The following is a 16,957-nucleotide window of genomic DNA, read 5'->3' as shown; positions in this document are numbered from 1 at the left end:
GTTTTCCTGAGCCTCACCAATAACATTAAATAAAGCATGAAATCTGCTGCAAGATAGACTGTGTCCTCTAAAGGATCTGGGCAATAAATTGAGACATAGCCATGGTGTGTCCATGGAGTCTTTTATTCTTGGTTGATGTTTCATTTGTGGCAAGATCCATGTTCTGAAAGAAAAAATCACAATGAATTATGGGATTGGCCAGACCATCTGATGAATCCAGGAAAAGAAGGACACATTTGTGGGCTGCATGTGAAGGAGGCTACAAATTGGGACAGCTGCTAAAGACACATCCAGTCTTCAAATGCATCCTCCAAAAGATTCTGCTCTGAAGTTGAGTCACATCCTATGTCTCCTTAAACATGCACATGTGTGCAGACATGGATGCACACGTTGTTGTTCTCACTAGTCAGGTAACCCCACATTTTTCCTTGTAAAAACATCTTCCGGTCTGTTCCTTAACTCTAGAATTAGCTGAAGTAATTAAGCTGCAAAAAAACTGCCCATTGTTTATTGTCCACCAAAATCATTATCACCCAACAAGTATGCATCTCCTTCTACTTTTATCATACACATATATCACAGGACCCTTAGCAATCACTTATCATTCATCATTCTCGTGAGAGTCTATTTATCATGGCTTTCTGCCATGTGTAGTTTTTGTTGATTTGCTTCTCTTCGTGTTGCGTTGATCAATAGTGAGTTGAGTCAGTGAAAAAGGCCATAAATAAAGCAGAAGTCCTGTTGCCTGATTGTGCAGTTAGTAACCCAGGTCCTAAACAGTTTGTCAGAATGAATTCTTTAACATTGGGGTCTCAACTGTAACATTGGGGTCTCAACATGCCAACGCAATATGCCATTCATTGACCACCAGTACCGGTACCTAGTTAGCACTAAACTGAGGAAACACACTCCGCTCTCACTGGTCCAATTTCATACCAAGAACTATAATAATTAATAACTATAAGGACAATTTGCTCATTCACAACCCATTCGTGTCTTATGGAATGATTGTGTTTTTTCAGACACGCAAATTCATTAAATTCATGACACTAGACACAAATTGCATGGATGGGCTTGACATTTTACAAGTATTCAGGAAGCCCAGGGAAATTACATCAGTCCACTTCAATGAGAGCTGCCCTGAATCTGTGTCCATAAAGCACACCCAGGTGTCATGAGCACCTAAATAGGCCAATTTTCAGGGTGCTCGCCAAACCCGGCTCTGCGTCTGTACTATTTGGTCCATGCAGGCTCTACTATCTTACAGACTGAAGAAGTGTGCCTGCTAGTTCCTCAAACATTTTTCTCTTTTCACCTTGAGGGAAAATCATCTTCTCTTTCATTTGAGCAGCTGGTAGAAGATCTAAACTGCAATGACAAGCAAAAAGGCATCATGTTGTCTCAGGCTTCCTGAATACGTATAAAGGGGCCGTGGCGGCCTAGCGGCCCCGTAATCAGAAGGTTGGCGGTTTGAATCCCGATCCACCAAGGTGCCACCCTCCCCACACACTGCTCCCCGGGTGCCTGTCATGGCTGCTCACTGCCCATGGCTGCCCACTGTCATGGCTGCCCACTGGTGATGGTTAAAAGCAACGACACAGTTCGATGCAACGTTACATAAAAAAGAGAGGGAAATCATCATCTCCTTTTATGAGAGTACTAGTAGAAATTAAGTGTCCTGTTTTAATAATCATAGAATGAGTAAATTAGGCTAGGACTAGCTCGGGGAGCAGTGTGTGGGGACGGTACCTTGATCAAGGGGACCTCAGTGGCACCTCGGAGGTGCCAAGAACGCACTCTTCACATTGAGGTGTAAGTTTACTGTACAGTAAGATGTCCCGTGGATGAGCCATTACTGTATAGAGTTAAAAACACATGCACATCTGTTGTTCAAAAGCTGATATTATTGGATATTTTTGTTGTTAATGCAGTAGAACTGCATTTAAAAAAAACTTTCACTATGCTTATGAGGACACTAAGAAATAAAGCACAGCATTCATTACCTATTGAATTCTCAGGATTCAGACTTTTTCAGATTTTGCAGCAGCCTTATTAAAACACATCTGTATTGATCTCCTCACGGGCTGCATAATGACGCTTCTCTGACAGGTTGAGATACGAGGACGTTTGTTTGGGTTCAGGTCGGGTTTGCTGGTGAGTGGAGAAGAGGAAGACAGCAGAAGAGGATATCTAGGTACTGGGGTACCGTACGGATGTCAGTGCTGAAACCCATCCTCCTCGGTTGCTACGGTGAAATGCCCAAGAGATTCACTAGAAACACAGGCAAAGGCTGTGCTTGAGCGTGTGTGCATGCATGTGTGTGCATGTGTGTGTGTGTGTGTGTGTGTGTGCATAATCACACAGACCTGAATAATGCTGACCTCAAAAAAAAAAAAAACCTTAAGAACTAAAAAAAAACTAAATAAATAAATGTCACCCAGCAGCAGGAATACAAATCATTTATGTCAGCTCCTGTCAGAAAGAGTTGAAATCCAGACATCGCCCATAACAGCAGCTGCTACTCCAGAGCAAATCAGTGGACTATTGTTGCTGAAGCAAGACTGCAGGTGGTGTTCTCAGCCAAACTCATTCCACCACACAATACTGCAGATTACAAGCATCACACACAGTGTGTGTGGTTGACCACTGGCTCAACACCGGCTGTTTACTGTGTTATGTCCTGGCACAATATGGGGGCCTTGCTTATCATGGCCTTGTTGGCAGACCACCTACCTGCTCATGGCAGATTTTCGCCCCCTTTCAGTCTCCAAAAGCTAATTATCCAGAATACATCATACAGTGCATTTGATGCTTGTACATTTTAGAAAATTACTGCTGAAAAAAAGAGTTTGCTGCACTGAATTCTGGAGTTTCACCAGTAACCCATTTTTGCTGCACTTTTATGTTCTGGATTTCTCAGCGGCCATAAATCATGACTCTATGACGCACTGAAAAATGTAGCGGTTCTCTTGCTGCGTCTATTACATCTGTTTGATGAGGTAGTTAAGGTTGCCAGGTTTTACAGACTTCTCACAAATTTAGCCAGTCACTGTGTCACCCCTCACCCAGGGCCTAGCTGCTCTTCAAATACAGACCAACTCCAATAAAGTTGGTTGTCAGGTAGATCGCTGCCCTGTCCTCTGGCCCTGAATTACATTATGGCTCTGGCAGTTCAAACATATATGGCTGTACCGGTCCAAATGTTGCTGGATGTTGCATCCATTTCTAGGCGTGGTTTCCATGCCTTCAGCAGACATGCTCCCATTCTTTCAGGGCAGAGATTTTTTTAAAAACCTCATTTGAAATGCTTATCAATTTAGTGGATGAATAATGCACACATTAAAGCTTTGACTGTTTAATAATTGACAAATCGATATTTTATTTTAGATTCTATGCCTGTTCCCATTCAAAACATGTAGTGTGGGTACGGTCTATTCTTCTATTATGAATGAGATAATCAGAACTTCCTGAATAAATAAGAGTAAATAATCTAACGCGTATATAGGGCACCAACATTATTAGTTCTTTTAATCATTATAGGAATACCTATAAAGCGTGAGAAAGCCTTGTTCTGACACAGAATAACCCCTTTTTTTCAAAGTCAAAGACAAAACATCTGAGATATAAAGCTAGTTAACATCCACTGCTCAATTAGTTGTCATTCATGTTTAGAGATAAGGAAGATTTACTAAACTTCAGGTTCAGGTCAAGCGAAGCCTAGTTAAAGGCATGAATGTGAGAGCTCACCTGAAAATCTTACGCCGTTTCTCGAGACGGAGGAAAGTGGCGGGGAAGAAGACGAGATGAAGAACCCCCTTCTGCTCCACAGTGGGGAGAAGAGCTCCTGTGCTCTACATTCAGCAAGGGGGGGCAGGGTGCACGCGCATGCGTACCCATGTGTGTGTGTGTGTGTGTGTGTGTGTGGTACAGGACATGCTGAAAACTCTGGCAGCATCAGGAGGTGGAGCTTCAACGCTCCGGTATCCAGTCAAGAATAAAGCAGCGTTCTCTCACGCCTTCTCATTCCTTCTCAGAACCTGTGGTTGTCAAACTGGGTTTTAAAAGTATTTGTCTAATAAATTGCATAAAATTATTAAGATGGCAATGCAGAACCCGAATCTAAATAAAAAACAGATCGTTCTAGTCTGAAAACTCATTTGGGGTCCACTTTGAAAACAACTGCTCTAAACAGCAGATGCCAGTCGAGACAAATATTATACTTTATACACCATAAGTGAAATGTATAGACTATAAGTTGAAAAGGAACTGATAACAAAATCTCCAGGCGACAATTAACCTATATTTCAAAGTTGTAGCCTAGTGGTTCACACACGAAGACCACTTTCATATGCTTTTTAGTAAAGGACTGTATAAATAAAGCCGCACTACACCCTCCCAGACGTCTTCACCTTCATCAGTCTTTGACTCCAGTACCAATAGAAAAAAGTGGGTCACGAGGTTTGGCAGTCTAACCTGTGGGTACGCTCCATGAATAACCATCTCACTGTACAGCAGGGTCAGCAAAGAACCGGGCCCGTATTTCATAACTGGAAACGAGTGTGGCGAGACCTGCACCCTACATGACAGCCAGACAGCGGGTCTGCAGAAGAGGAAGAAACATCTCTGGGAGTTTTTCCTGACTGACGAGTGTTTTCAGAATTTGATTTCATAATTACGTTCTCATTTCATTTTCATTCATTCATGAACTCATGAGAACAGTCCAACACCAAACTGTAAAAGCAATCCTTCCTAAAGAAAAATCTAATCTGTAAAGCTCATTCTTTAGTCCACATCATGCAGCGTTACTGTGCTCCATTTGAGCAAAAAACTGTAAGCGCTGTCCTAGATTGTGCTGACCTGCTTTCTCATCATTTGGTGGAAATTATGAATTTTGCTGCATCAAAAATCCACCAGGTTATCAAAAAGCCCCAAAAAAGCTGTTTAAAACCTGCTGGACTTGTGATTCTGGTCTAGGTATCTAGCAACCCATGGGTAACATGATTGTTGCTGTTGCTGGAAGCAAACACAGAATGTCATGCTCTCCTGCTGCCTACTTTTTGGGTTTTGCTTTTCTGAGGCTGAAGCCTGCCACCACATGGCTGCCCAGGATAGGACACCCAATTGCACACCCGACGCTCGAACACTTTTAACTGGAACAGTTTTTTTTTGGTCAGTAACTAAGTACTGTGTACAGGACATCTTTTTTAGGTAGCAAAACCATCTTTTTATTTACCATATGCTGTGTGTTCTATTGATGTAACGAACAAAAAATAAGAAAAGCACAGGTTGCGACTGAGCAAATAGATGAGAGGTTAGGTCCTTTAAAAGCACTTCCGGTGGACAATGGAGGGCCCGGCTTCCTCATACTCCTCTTTGGTGATCCACATCTGTTGGAAGGTAGAGAGGGAGGCCAGGATGGATCCACCAATCCACACAGAGTACTTACGTTCTGGGGGTGCAATCATCTGCAGAGAACAAAGCAATCAGAAATTCTGATTAAAAACAACAAAAACGTCTGCGTTGTGTAAAGGAAAGACAGATGTATTCTATTGAATTCAATTTTCAAGTGTCGGGCAAATAGATAATAATAACTAAAGAATGCCTATATGAAAGTGTAGTGATTGTCATTGTGAAACACAGAACCGCACACAACGAAATGTGTCCTCTGCTTTTAACCATCACCCTTGGCGAGCAGTGGGTAGCCATGACAGGCGCCCGGGGAGCAGAGTGTGGGGACGGTCAAGATCAAGTGTCATACCTTGATCTTCATGGTGCTGGGAGCCAAGGCAGTGATCTCTTTCTGCATACGGTCACCAATACCCGGGTACATGGTGGTGCCACCTGAGAGTACATTGTTGGCGTAGAGGTCTTTGCGGATGTCAATGTCACACTTCATGATGCCATTATATGTTGTCTCGTGAATTCCAGCAGACTCCATACCTATTGAAGATAATGTGAATGATGACAATTTTCTGCAGCGCAGAAAGCATTTCAGTTTATAGCAGCAATCCTACAGCCTAAAACATGTTTTTCAAGGCTGCACAATAGTTGTAATAGTTGGCATGAAGTCGGCACAACATGACGGCGCAAATATGTAATTATGACCCCATTGCACTTGAGTCTAAAATCAAGTTGTCAATCATTGACCCTGCAGGTCATCAACAATTTCTGTCCACGGTGAATTGCCCCATTCCCGATCACATTAAAGGAACAGCTGTCCTGGAGAGAGTGCAGGCGGTTTGATTGTGAAGAATGTACAGATATTTCCAAACTCTCATTAGGATCCTACCATGCATGAGACAGTGTATTTCTTGGTGCCAGTGCTGGTGGCATCAATTGTGCGGACCAGACTAGTTGATCCCCTAATGGGCTGAAGGAATGACACATAGAGCATGATTCTAGCCTCAGAGTTCTGGATATATTGCAGCCTCTCAAAATTCTTACTGGTTATCCTGATGTTTGGCAGTAGTTTATATGGGAAGAGACGAAGGTCTGGACAAGCTTTTCTGTAGGAGCCTGTTATAGCTTGGCAAGATTTCTGAGGTGAAGAAAGGAGATCTTCCAACTGTGTTTAATATTGTCACGACATGCACGAGGCACCAAGACCGGCGATTATGAAGACAGCGGTGTGATGTGTGTTTCAGTTCAGTTCAGGGTTGTACACACCCCAACAGTTGGGCCCGGACCACACACCTGACATCGCCAGCGATGACTCCTGAAATGTTGCCAGGGCCCCCTTCCAAACAACCATTGGGAACATCAAGGAGCTGGCGGAACTAAAAGGTAATGCCATTGGTGCAAGGGCCAACCCAACAACCAACCAACCAACCAACCAACCCAACCCAGAGCGTTCCCGTCTGATGAACGCATGCTAACCCAGAGTTCAGAAGGCTTTTATTCTTCTTCTTCTGAGCTGTAGCCTACCTAAAGTAGATGATGTAGTCATCTGCTCAGGGGGCTAGCCTGAGCACCTGCGTAGGCTGAGAAACATCTTGAACTGACCACTAGCTCAAAGAAGAGTCATCTGGTCCTGGCCAAAACTCTGAAGAAGGTTGGAAGGGAGAGAAACATCTGCTGTAACTAAGCCACAAACTCTACTACCTCACTGGCCAGCACTTCAGCCTCATCATGGACCATGCACACCATTGTAGTTAAGGATCAAATTACCAAGGCCAGGGACTGATGAGGAGAAAGAATATTATGATCCCAGAAAGCAAAACTGGTTATGACTAAATATTAGGGCTGCTTTGGTCTTAGAGCTGTTCAGCTGAAGAAAATTGTGGGACATCCACATCTTTATCTCCTACAGACAGTAACTGTTGATGAGGGAAGGTTCTTATGCCACATACATCATTCGCTATTAAAGTTCACCTCAGTCTAGGAGGGGGGACAGCTTTAGGAGAAAACTAGTGTGGAGACTAATGTAGTTCCTGATAACTAAGAACCTCTTCCAACCATAAATAGACCCACACCCTCTGGTTACATTTAAGAATGACTCCAAATGAGTTCCTACGAAAAGGTGATCATTCATCCTGTCACATTTTCCCATGCAATAGCCATAGGGGGAATGTGTTCATTATCCATACAAAACCCTTTTATGTCATTAAATTACAGTTCAGTTATTTGCAGTGAGATTATTTTCATGCAACAGATTACTTGAAAGCTCCCTGAAACAACAGTAAAATATCTTTGTATGAAGAGTCCATAACTGACCAATGAATGAGGGTTGGAAGAGAGTCTCTGGGCATCGGAATCTCTCATTTCCAATGGTGATGACCTGGCCATCAGGCAACTCATAGGATTTCTCCAGTGAGGATGAGGAGGCAGCAGTAGCCATCTCATTCTCAAAGTCCAGAGCCACATAACACAGTTTTTCTTTAATGTCTCGAACAATCTCTCTTTCAGCTGTCAGAAGAAGGAAGAAACACAAGCAATTGCTGTCTCATGTCATAAGATGCTCACAAGAGTCAATTAGAAACATTAATTGAGAATTTTTTTTGAATTTTGTTCCTGACATAGATAACTTAAGGTGTAAAACATGAAGAGCTTTTATAACATTTGGTAGATTTGGGGCTTTATTCCAAAATTTCACCCTAGCGAAAAATGCAAAAAGGTCATCCAGGCTCTGCATAGGGGGGCACTTGTGACATAGGCAATGAAGGCAAATGCAAAAAAATTGCAAATAAAGGCACTATCCATTCGTGGGCACCACAAACGGAGGAAGATAAAGTGTAAAATTTAAATTAAGTAGTATTAATGAATGTTAATATGGAAAGAAAATGGCAACGTAAATTTACCAGCTTAGCAAAACATATTAAGTAGTAGTAGTAATAATAATAATGATAATAATGATAAGGCTCCAAATTTTTTAGGGCGTGTCTTGTGTTTAACAGGTAATAAACAAATCGAAATGGCATGTCAGCTTTACATGGCAGGGCTCTGTGTGCTGTGTTCACCAGGTGAAGATGAAATGCAGGAGCACCAATGTTCCATCAAACATTGAACCGTATACTTATGTAATTTCTGAATTAAGGCATTCTTTCAATTTAAAAAAGGACGTGACAACAATTAACCCTGCCGTGTCTCATTTAAATAAAAAAAACTCCTAAAAGAACAAAATGCATGAGATCAATCCAAATGAAATTTCACCATGACAAAAATATCTAGAAATATCTTTATAAAGAATTCACGTGACAATTTGTGGAATGAAGGCTTCTGTTACCAGTGGTGACAAAGCTGTATCCTCTCTCGGTTAAGATCTTCATGAGATAGTCTGTTAGATCCCTCCCAGCCAGGTCCAGCCTCATTATGGCATGGGGGAGAGCATATCCCTCATACACAGGCACATTGTGTGTCACACCATCACCAGCATCTAGCACAATGCCTGTATGAAACAAAAAATGAGCATGATCATTTAAAAAAAATAGAGACATGCATGCAGGAGCTCAATATTCAGTTTTCCAGCCAATGCACTCAACTACCATCTAAAGTCAGACTGATAGCAGAATTATTCCAATTATACTGTAAATTGTCACCAAAATTGTTGTAAACCCAGGAACCCTAATGCAGCCGCCCCCAGGATTCTGCTTCATTTCTGTGGTAACAGTGTTTCATGGCCAAAGCAACAACCATATGTTTGAACATACAGACTTCAAAACCCCATCACAATGTATGGTCATGGGCAAGTAACACAGTTCAGAGCAGTTCAGAAGCTGTTAGTTTAAAGACACATCTTTGGTGGATCCTCAATTATATTTTATACAATCCTTTGGAGAAGACAGGTTTGTTTCCAACAGAAAATGTCTGATCCAGCACACATACAAACTGGATCTTTAAGGGTTCATGTATGGCTTAAACTTGAAAATTTCAATTTGCCACATGAATTTTTCCCAGGAATGATGGGGGGAGGGGACTTATACTTTAAAATTTGGTTTATTGCAGTCTAGAAGAATATATGTATGAAAGTTTTACACCGATAAATGTGCTTCTCAAATTATCAAGACTATCTTAATCATTTCAATATATAATAAGAGGTATGGCCCATACCGGTGGTACGACCAGATGCATAGAGAGAGAGCACAGCTTGGATGGCCACGTACATGGCTGGCACATTGAAGGTCTCAAACATGATCTGTAGGGCATTAAGGTACCATTATTGTGCAGAGATTATACACTATTATGGTGTTTACATTTAAGAAAAGACATTACACAGACACCAAACATCATATACATATACCCTGATTTTTTTTATTTAACCAAAACAAGCATCCAGAAGAGGCCAGACCTGGGTCATCTTCTCCCTGTTGGCTTTGGGATTGAGTGGAGCCTCGGTAAGGAGAACCGGGTGCTCCTCAGGGGCTACACGCAGCTCATTATAGAATGTGTGATGCCAGATCTGGAAAAGGAAGAACAAAATGTAAGCACAATGGTATATGTTGTTTTAAATACTGAATGTTGGAATGAAAGGGAGATTCCACCCAAAAACACACACAGCAGTAGGGTCTATGGAGGCTCGTTCATCTACAAACATGGAGGGCCTACCTTCTCCATGTCATCCCAGTTGGTGATGATGCCGTGCTCAATGGGATACTTAAGTGTGAGAATTCCTCTTTTGCTCTGTGCCTCATCTCCAACATAACTGTCCTTCTGACCCATACCTACCATCACCCCCTGTGAGCACACACACACACACACACACACACACACATTGTAATCTCCACAATGTACCCCTCAGACTCAGTTACTTTCATTTACATTTACAGCATTTGGCAAATGATCTTACCCATAGCAACATACAGTACATATGTGCTTTGAATATCCATCAATTGAAATGATAATAAAAAATTATTTCAACCTCAACAGAAGGCGACGTGATACACAGCACTGTACAACCAATACACAATAAGCAAATGGGTAAAAGGACCAGGAACATTTTGAATTGGTGTTAACCTCACCTGGTGACGAGGGCGACCCACAATGGAGGGGAATACCGCTCTCGGGGCATCATCACCTGCAAAGCCTGCCTTTACCAGCCCTGAGCCATTATCACACACTAAAGCTGTTGTTTCTTCCTCGTCACACATCTTACAGGCCTGTAAAAAACACTTAATTTTATGCAAAATCTATAATTGGAAATAGAAAAGTTAAGAAAAAGCGTCATCTTGATGCCGCAAGTAAAACTCAAAGGCTACACTTAAATACAGAAACAACCAAAAGGTTTTCAGACTCACCCAGAAGCAGAAGCTGGTCTACAATTGAGACTAGTACTGTCTATGGAGACAATAAACCAGGTGCTCTCCTGCTCTGTCTATTTGAATGAGCCATCAAATGGACTGAGCCAAAATGCCTTCAGAACCTCATGCCTTTTTTGGAGACATTGCAACACTGACATGTTGCTGGAAGGTAGGCCATCCCTGGCTACAGAAAAAGGAACTGGACGCCATCCCACTGCAATGAGTGCTCATGGACAGTTGACATTTAATAGCAGAAGACAGTTTAATGCTGAGCCGTGGGCAACAGCCAGCAGTGGCTATTATGGAAAGAAAGGTAGATGCCGCCCTCAGTTCACACTGTGAGAATGGTATGCTGAGCATCTACTATAAATAAGGCTTTGTGATTGAAGCTGAAGTTGTGAATGCTTGCATGTCATTCATGCTGACAGTTATGGACGATGGGGACATAGAATAGCCATCAAAGGAAATCCCAAGTCATTGGTTGCAGTTGTGCCAAGTGTGTCCAACCAAGGCATGCAAATATCAGACATATCAATATCCTGTTTCCATCTGATGGCTCCCCTCAGGTTATTACAGACAAACGGCGAGTACTCAACTAAACATAGGATTGACTCCTATATGACAGTTTAGCATTTGGCCTCAAGGTGATTGGCACCTTGTGATGATGTTCAGCACATGACAAATAAATGAATTTGTGTAAAACTGAGCTGAGAGACTGTATCTACTTGCAGCCAAAATTAAGTGACTTAATCTCCTCTTTAAAGCTGCTTATATTATTCAGACAGGCTTATCTGCGTCACTGTTGAACAATTTAAGTGCACAAAGAAGTGGTAGGTTTTCTCTCTTTATAAAAGGAGTTTTCTCTCTTTCTCATTCTGAGATGTTACATTGTGCCAGTCCATCACTTTGCCAGTAATGACAGTAAACCATTAAAGGCCAAAGGCAATGCTCAGTTCATGCTTGTCCTTCTGTTCTATCACAAGCCCTGAAGTAGACTCTAAAGACAAAACACATGTTCTCCACATGCTCTAACAGATTTTGGATTGTACCACCACTTTGCTGCAATCATAACAATAAAATGATCAATTTAGGTAAAGATCACCCAACTAGCACTGGATAATTTCCAGTGGATGTCGCTGCAGCTCTGATTTAATTTTGGCTGCTGAATATACAAGATAAATTGGATCTAAATGCTGCTTCCAGAATCCTGACATTCCCATAACGCCAGTTTTCCTGCATTGGTCCCCATACTTGTACAAGAGATCTAAAATTTGATTACTGGTTCCCAAATATATTCATCTAGCTCATTTTTAATTGAAAATGTAGAACAATGAAAACTATCAAATATTCTGCCAGTATGTTGCCAGTTGATTTGTGTGTATTATTTGTTCATGTCTACCAAAAAATGTCAAATTGTGCCAAGCAACATAACTGACAGCATAAACTGCATGTCCTGTCTCTGGGACAACTACATGTCCCATATCGAGTGTTTAGATTTAACAGAAATCGTGTCAGATGATTTTAATATTTACATTTAGTTATTTAAATTGCATTTCATTAATTTACTTCATGATACTATCTGTTTACGCTGTTACTGCTTGTCAACGTATTTAAGCATTACTGAACATCCATAGCAACATTATCGATAAAAACAATACTCTTGACCAGTCAATTAGTGTCTGCTAGATTAGTGCAGAGGCTTTAACGAGGGATCCAATCAAAAGCATGTCAAAAGCATGTCGACCGTGTTCAGTGCCAGGGTTCCTCACAAAACATGGTGCCAGCATTACCGTTATTACTGTTCCACAGCGAGGAATTGCCTACTATGGCTGCATGTGAATGCATAACTTTCTCTGCTGATAAAAGTGAGCAGAAAGGATTGCTTGAGGACTACTTCTGCACAAGCACTTTTATGAGTACAGAAAGTTACACGATAAAATTGAGAGAAATGTGTTCTTTTGTTTAAACTAATGAGATACATTCTGTAGACAAACTGCTCTTGCTTATGCAAAACAATTATAATTATAATTTTCCACCTTACGCTCTTTCTCTGATGACGTATTCGTCCCCGAATTGACCCAGGTCCAAAGACTTCAATTACAGCCCACCTACTTTCTGTACCAGTACACTAGACCGGACCACCATGCTTATCGAACTCATGTCCTCAGACAAGGGAATCAGAATCAGATCAGTTGACTGATGCAGTACTTCCTGTCGTGTTTTACCAATGTCTTCACAAAGGATGCTGAAACGAGAATGGGAACCTATTTTGAACAGTGTGATCACTCTCACCGCGACCCTCGAACGCCGACAGACTGAACGGTACCAGGAGCGATGTCAGCACCCATTGACAGCATGCTCCTAACAAACTTAAGCACCAGAACCTTCATCAATGCAGCTCAGGTGCCCGTGGTCCTCTACCTCTCCAGGAATGACAAAGATGGGAAGAACAGCACCTCTGTTATTACTGCGGGGGTCACAATCACTACAGCACAAACTGTCCAAACCAAAGCCTCAGAGCTCAGTCGGAAAACTCCACCACTGGCCAAGGTTGCAGAGCCCTCAGGTGAGCCCTGAATATCCCGCTCTACCACTCACTACACAATTCTGTTCTCTGTGAGCTGGACTATATCGATTCAATACCTAGTGTGTGCGCTGGTAGATTCCAGTCCGTCCATGAAATGTTGATCTAGCAACTCGTCTCAAGCTGCCTACCAGTCCCTGCGATCCCCCAAGAGTTGTCATGGGCCTAGATGGACCACCCCTGGGATCAGAGCAGGTACTGCTTCAAACGGCATCTGTTCTGCTGCACGTTCAACCCAGACAGAAATCCTGGGAGGTGGCCCAGCCTTTAACGTCCCTGCTCTGGGGAACGCCGACTCATCTGCTCTGGATGCCCTTGGCTCAGCGAGCTTTCGGGGACCTCAAATGCCATTTTACCACAGCTTCCATCCAGTTGTATCTAAACCTACCATTTGTCGACGAGGTTGACAGGGGGATGGGGGTGGTTCTCCCTTGCAGGACATCACAGCCGCCAGAAGACCCAAGAACTCATCCAATGCGTCTGGTGGCTGGGCCTCTTCAGCAACTATGTGCAGCCTGCCTGGTTTGCGCCGCACAAAAGGCCAAAACACAGCACTCTCAAGGCCTCCTACATCCTCACCAAGCCACAGCACACTGACTTTCAACGTCCACCATCTCCTAGACAAGGTTTTGGGTACCTGGTAGACTGGGAAGGGTACAGCCCCAAAGAACAGTCCTAGGTTCTCCAAAGGGACGTCCTGGACCCCACACGGCTACAAGAGTTCCACGACACCAACCCATCTGCACTTGGCCTGTCTGGTGCCGGGCCTAGAGAGGGAGGTCCTGTTACAGCTACCATTGCTCCACAGGATGCTAGGGACCATCACACCCCGTCAAACCGGAAAGGTCAGGTGCGGAAAAGACATGAACTATTTTGTCTATCCTTGTATCACGTCTGTAGCAAGCATTTTTCTGACTGACAAAGCCTCACATTTGGAGGTAACCTGGCACCGCTCATCACCAGGCCAGTCCCATCCCTACAGTGAGGTATGGTGGTGGCAGCATCATACTGCGGGGATGTTTTTCAGCTGCAGGAACTGGGAGACTAGTCAAGATAGAGGGAAAGATGACTGCAGCAATGTACAGAGGCATCCTGGATGAAAACCTGCTACAGAGCGCCTTTGACGATTCATCTTTCAGCAGGACAACGACCCTAAACACACAGCCAAGATATCAAAGGAGTGGCTGATTGTTGCCAAAGGTATATCAGCAAAGTATTGAGCAAAGGCTGTGAATACATGTGATGTACGTGTACGTTTTTTTATTTTTAACAAATTTGCCAAAAACGTTTTTTTCACGTTGTCATTATGAGGTTGAAATGTGTTGAAAATGCATTTACTAAATTTTGGAATAATCTTTGCTTGAAGTGATGCGAGGAGCATTATTGTTGGGGTTAGATTTAATCACAAGTAGCATAATAACAGAATAAAGAATTCCCAGACACCTTTTCATTGGTTGTTGTGTTGCGTTCTGCCCAGATACAGTACTGCTGTTTTCTGATTGGCTGTTGTAGGTCTTTTCATTATTTTGATTGACTGGTGAAACCGGCTTTCGGCCCCAAGGGTTGTGTCATAGTGAGGTGCTGCGGTCCGCGGTCTGAGAAATATGCCGCGCGTTCAGACGGATTTATATATTTATTTTCATTTTTTACTCAGTAACAGTATTAGTTCAGTCTATCACATTCTGGTCTGTTTAATTAATTTAACACAACTGATGGCAGCATTGTGTTGAGTCACTTCGGTCATGTCCTGTTTTGGAAAACAGAACTTGAAGACAGAACTTGAAGACGGAATTGCGTTGTATCAGCAGTGGTTATTATAGTATGATCTTTGTTGGCGTATTCACTCGACCTTTGACAGGCGTGTGTGTGACTGCTGCTCCCTCTGCAGTAGTTGTGGTGTGACCGTTATCAGCACCTTCAGTATTATGCCGGCATGGCTAGTGTGCGCAGTTGCTGCTTGTACTGCTGTTTGGCTTCCTCTGGGAATATGGCCAGTGTCTGCAGCCTCTTCTTTTGCTGCTGTATGGTGTTTTTCTGGTAGAGCAGCATCTGTGGATGTGGTGTAACCTCCGTTGGATTGTTCAGTTGAACTCTGCTGTTCAGGCTGCTGTATGGTCTCTGATTCCACTGAATGGTTCTCATATTGAGTGCAACTCATTGGCTGCTCTGCTGTGTGATCCCTTGTGTGCTTTCTGCACTCCTACTTAGAAAGTGAAGTGATTGTCATTGTTATACACAGCACAGCACACAGTTACACAACGAAATGTGTCCTCTGCATTTAACCATCACCCTTAGTGAACAGTGGGCAGCCATGACAGGCGCCCGGGGAGCAGTGTGTGGGGACAGTGCTTGGCTCAGTGGCACCTCAGTGGCACCTTGGCGTTCGGGATTCGAACTGACAACCTTCTGATTATGGGGCTGCTTCTTTAACTGCTAGGAAAGGGCAGTGGTGGCCCCTGTGATCCGAAGATCTACAGAGCTGTTCTCCAATGTGATTTCCGGAGGGGTCCCCATGTCACACGTGTCTGTGTTCTGTGTGAACTGTTTGTCCCACTGTGCCATACAGAATCGAGCATAACCCTGGAAGGTCAGGTGCCTGGCTAGGCTCCAATGAACTGTGATGAACTTCAGAGCAAAGTGCTTGTTTGGTTTTGTTGTTCCCAAAACATAAACTGTATTAATTTTTTCTGCACTCCTCTGAGTCTATTGTTTCTCGCCCTCCACCAGTGTTTGTAGCTCCGGCTGACCCGCTACAAATTTGGGTTTTTATTTCAACACAATCAAACTATTTAAAAGAGATTTACTTCATCCCAATTACATGCAATATGAACATGATATTTGGTTAATATTTCCCTTTACCTTTGTTAGATCACATTTATGAATATAGCGCAACTTATTGCGTATTTGTTTTTTAATAAAATGTAATAAAGGTTTTTTGTAACTATTGTTTTATTTGAACTTTATTAGAAATGTAATGCATTCTGATTATTTTACACAACACAAGTAGACTGGGAGGGGTACAGAACCACCAACACATGGTGGTTCTGTAGGTCAGCTGGATGGAGCATCAGCATTGTGCTCATCAATCTTCGTAATGGTTGCAGAGGCTGGGCTGTTGGAAGATGTTGGCTTTGGCCTTAGGATTGAGGTCTCACCTTTCCAATTTCATTGAGAAAGAGAGCTTTTCCGTGTTCTACTATGTGTTCAGTGCTATCCAAATGCCGTTGTAAACTGAGATATTCTAGCTATTGCTCGATCCCATTCTCTTCTTCAAGGTGACTGTGTGACAATTTTTTTAAGAAATGTATTTATTGTGTTTCCCAATTTGAGTATGAGAAAAAGAAGATTGGTCAATCTTCTTGGTTCAATCTTTGAAATGTGCAGGAGTTTAAGAGCAGACAAACTTGCCGTTTGAATTTTGGAACAATGTTGCACACCTCGTGGGCCAGAAACATAAAGCTCACACACACTTACAGCAGGCTCAGATTGGAGGAAGACAGAGTGAAGGTACACAGGACCTACAATTTCCACACTTTTATTAGCCCGAGGTCCAGTGGTTCGGTATAGACCAAAAGTTTGGACACACCTTCTCATTCAATGTGTTTTCTTTATTTTCATGAACATTTACGTTGGTAGATTC

The 16,957-nt window shown here is 42.7% G+C and overlaps 2 protein-coding genes across 7 annotated transcripts in view; both read right to left on the bottom strand.

Moving 5' to 3' along the window:
• The window catches only part of shank2b (SH3 and multiple ankyrin repeat domains 2b), an 80,293-nt gene extending 75,254 nt beyond the window's left edge, over nucleotides 1–5,039 (bottom strand). For 5 of the 6 annotated variants that reach the window (XM_028984974.1, XM_028984979.1, XM_028984976.1 and 2 more), the window contains exon 1: nucleotides 3,748–5,039. The gene's annotated coding sequence lies outside the window, so the exon portion shown is untranslated. The remainder of the gene's footprint in view (nucleotides 1–3,747) is intronic. The other variant, XM_028984975.1, reaches the window with a different exon arrangement.
• A 165-nt stretch (nucleotides 5,040–5,204) lies between these two features.
• Nucleotides 5,205–10,877, bottom strand: acte1 (actin, epsilon 1). Its single transcript, XM_028984982.1, has 9 exons — nucleotides 10,731–10,877; nucleotides 10,455–10,592; nucleotides 10,042–10,170; nucleotides 9,785–9,895; nucleotides 9,547–9,631; nucleotides 8,723–8,884; nucleotides 7,714–7,905; nucleotides 5,759–5,940; nucleotides 5,205–5,465 (listed from the first exon to the last, which is right to left on the bottom strand). The coding sequence occupies exons 2-9, from the start codon at nucleotides 10,581–10,583 to the stop codon at nucleotides 5,322–5,324; spliced, it is 1,134 nt and encodes a 377-aa protein (XP_028840815.1). The 5' UTR covers nucleotides 10,584–10,592; nucleotides 10,731–10,877; the 3' UTR covers nucleotides 5,205–5,321.
• Between the last annotated feature and the right edge of the window lie 6,080 nt (nucleotides 10,878–16,957).

This window comes from Denticeps clupeoides, chromosome 7 (assembly GCF_900700375.1).
Source record: "Denticeps clupeoides chromosome 7, fDenClu1.1, whole genome shotgun sequence".
In the NCBI taxonomy this organism is placed as follows: domain Eukaryota; kingdom Metazoa; phylum Chordata; class Actinopteri; order Clupeiformes; family Denticipitidae; genus Denticeps; species Denticeps clupeoides.
This window is presented reverse-complemented; position numbering and strand designations above follow the sequence as displayed.

Coding starts and splice junctions, on each gene's coding strand:
- acte1 (XM_028984982.1), bottom strand. CDS start 10,583: ATGTGTGACGAGGAAGAAACAACAGCTTTAGTGTGTGATAATGGCTCA. Junction 9,896..10,041: donor ACTGGGATGACATGGAGAAG/GTAGGCCCTCCA, acceptor TTCCTTTTCCAG/ATCTGGCATCACACATTCTA. Junction 8,885..9,546: donor TGCATCTGGTCGTACCACCG/GTATGGGCCATA, acceptor TGTTTCATACAG/GCATTGTGCTAGATGCTGGT.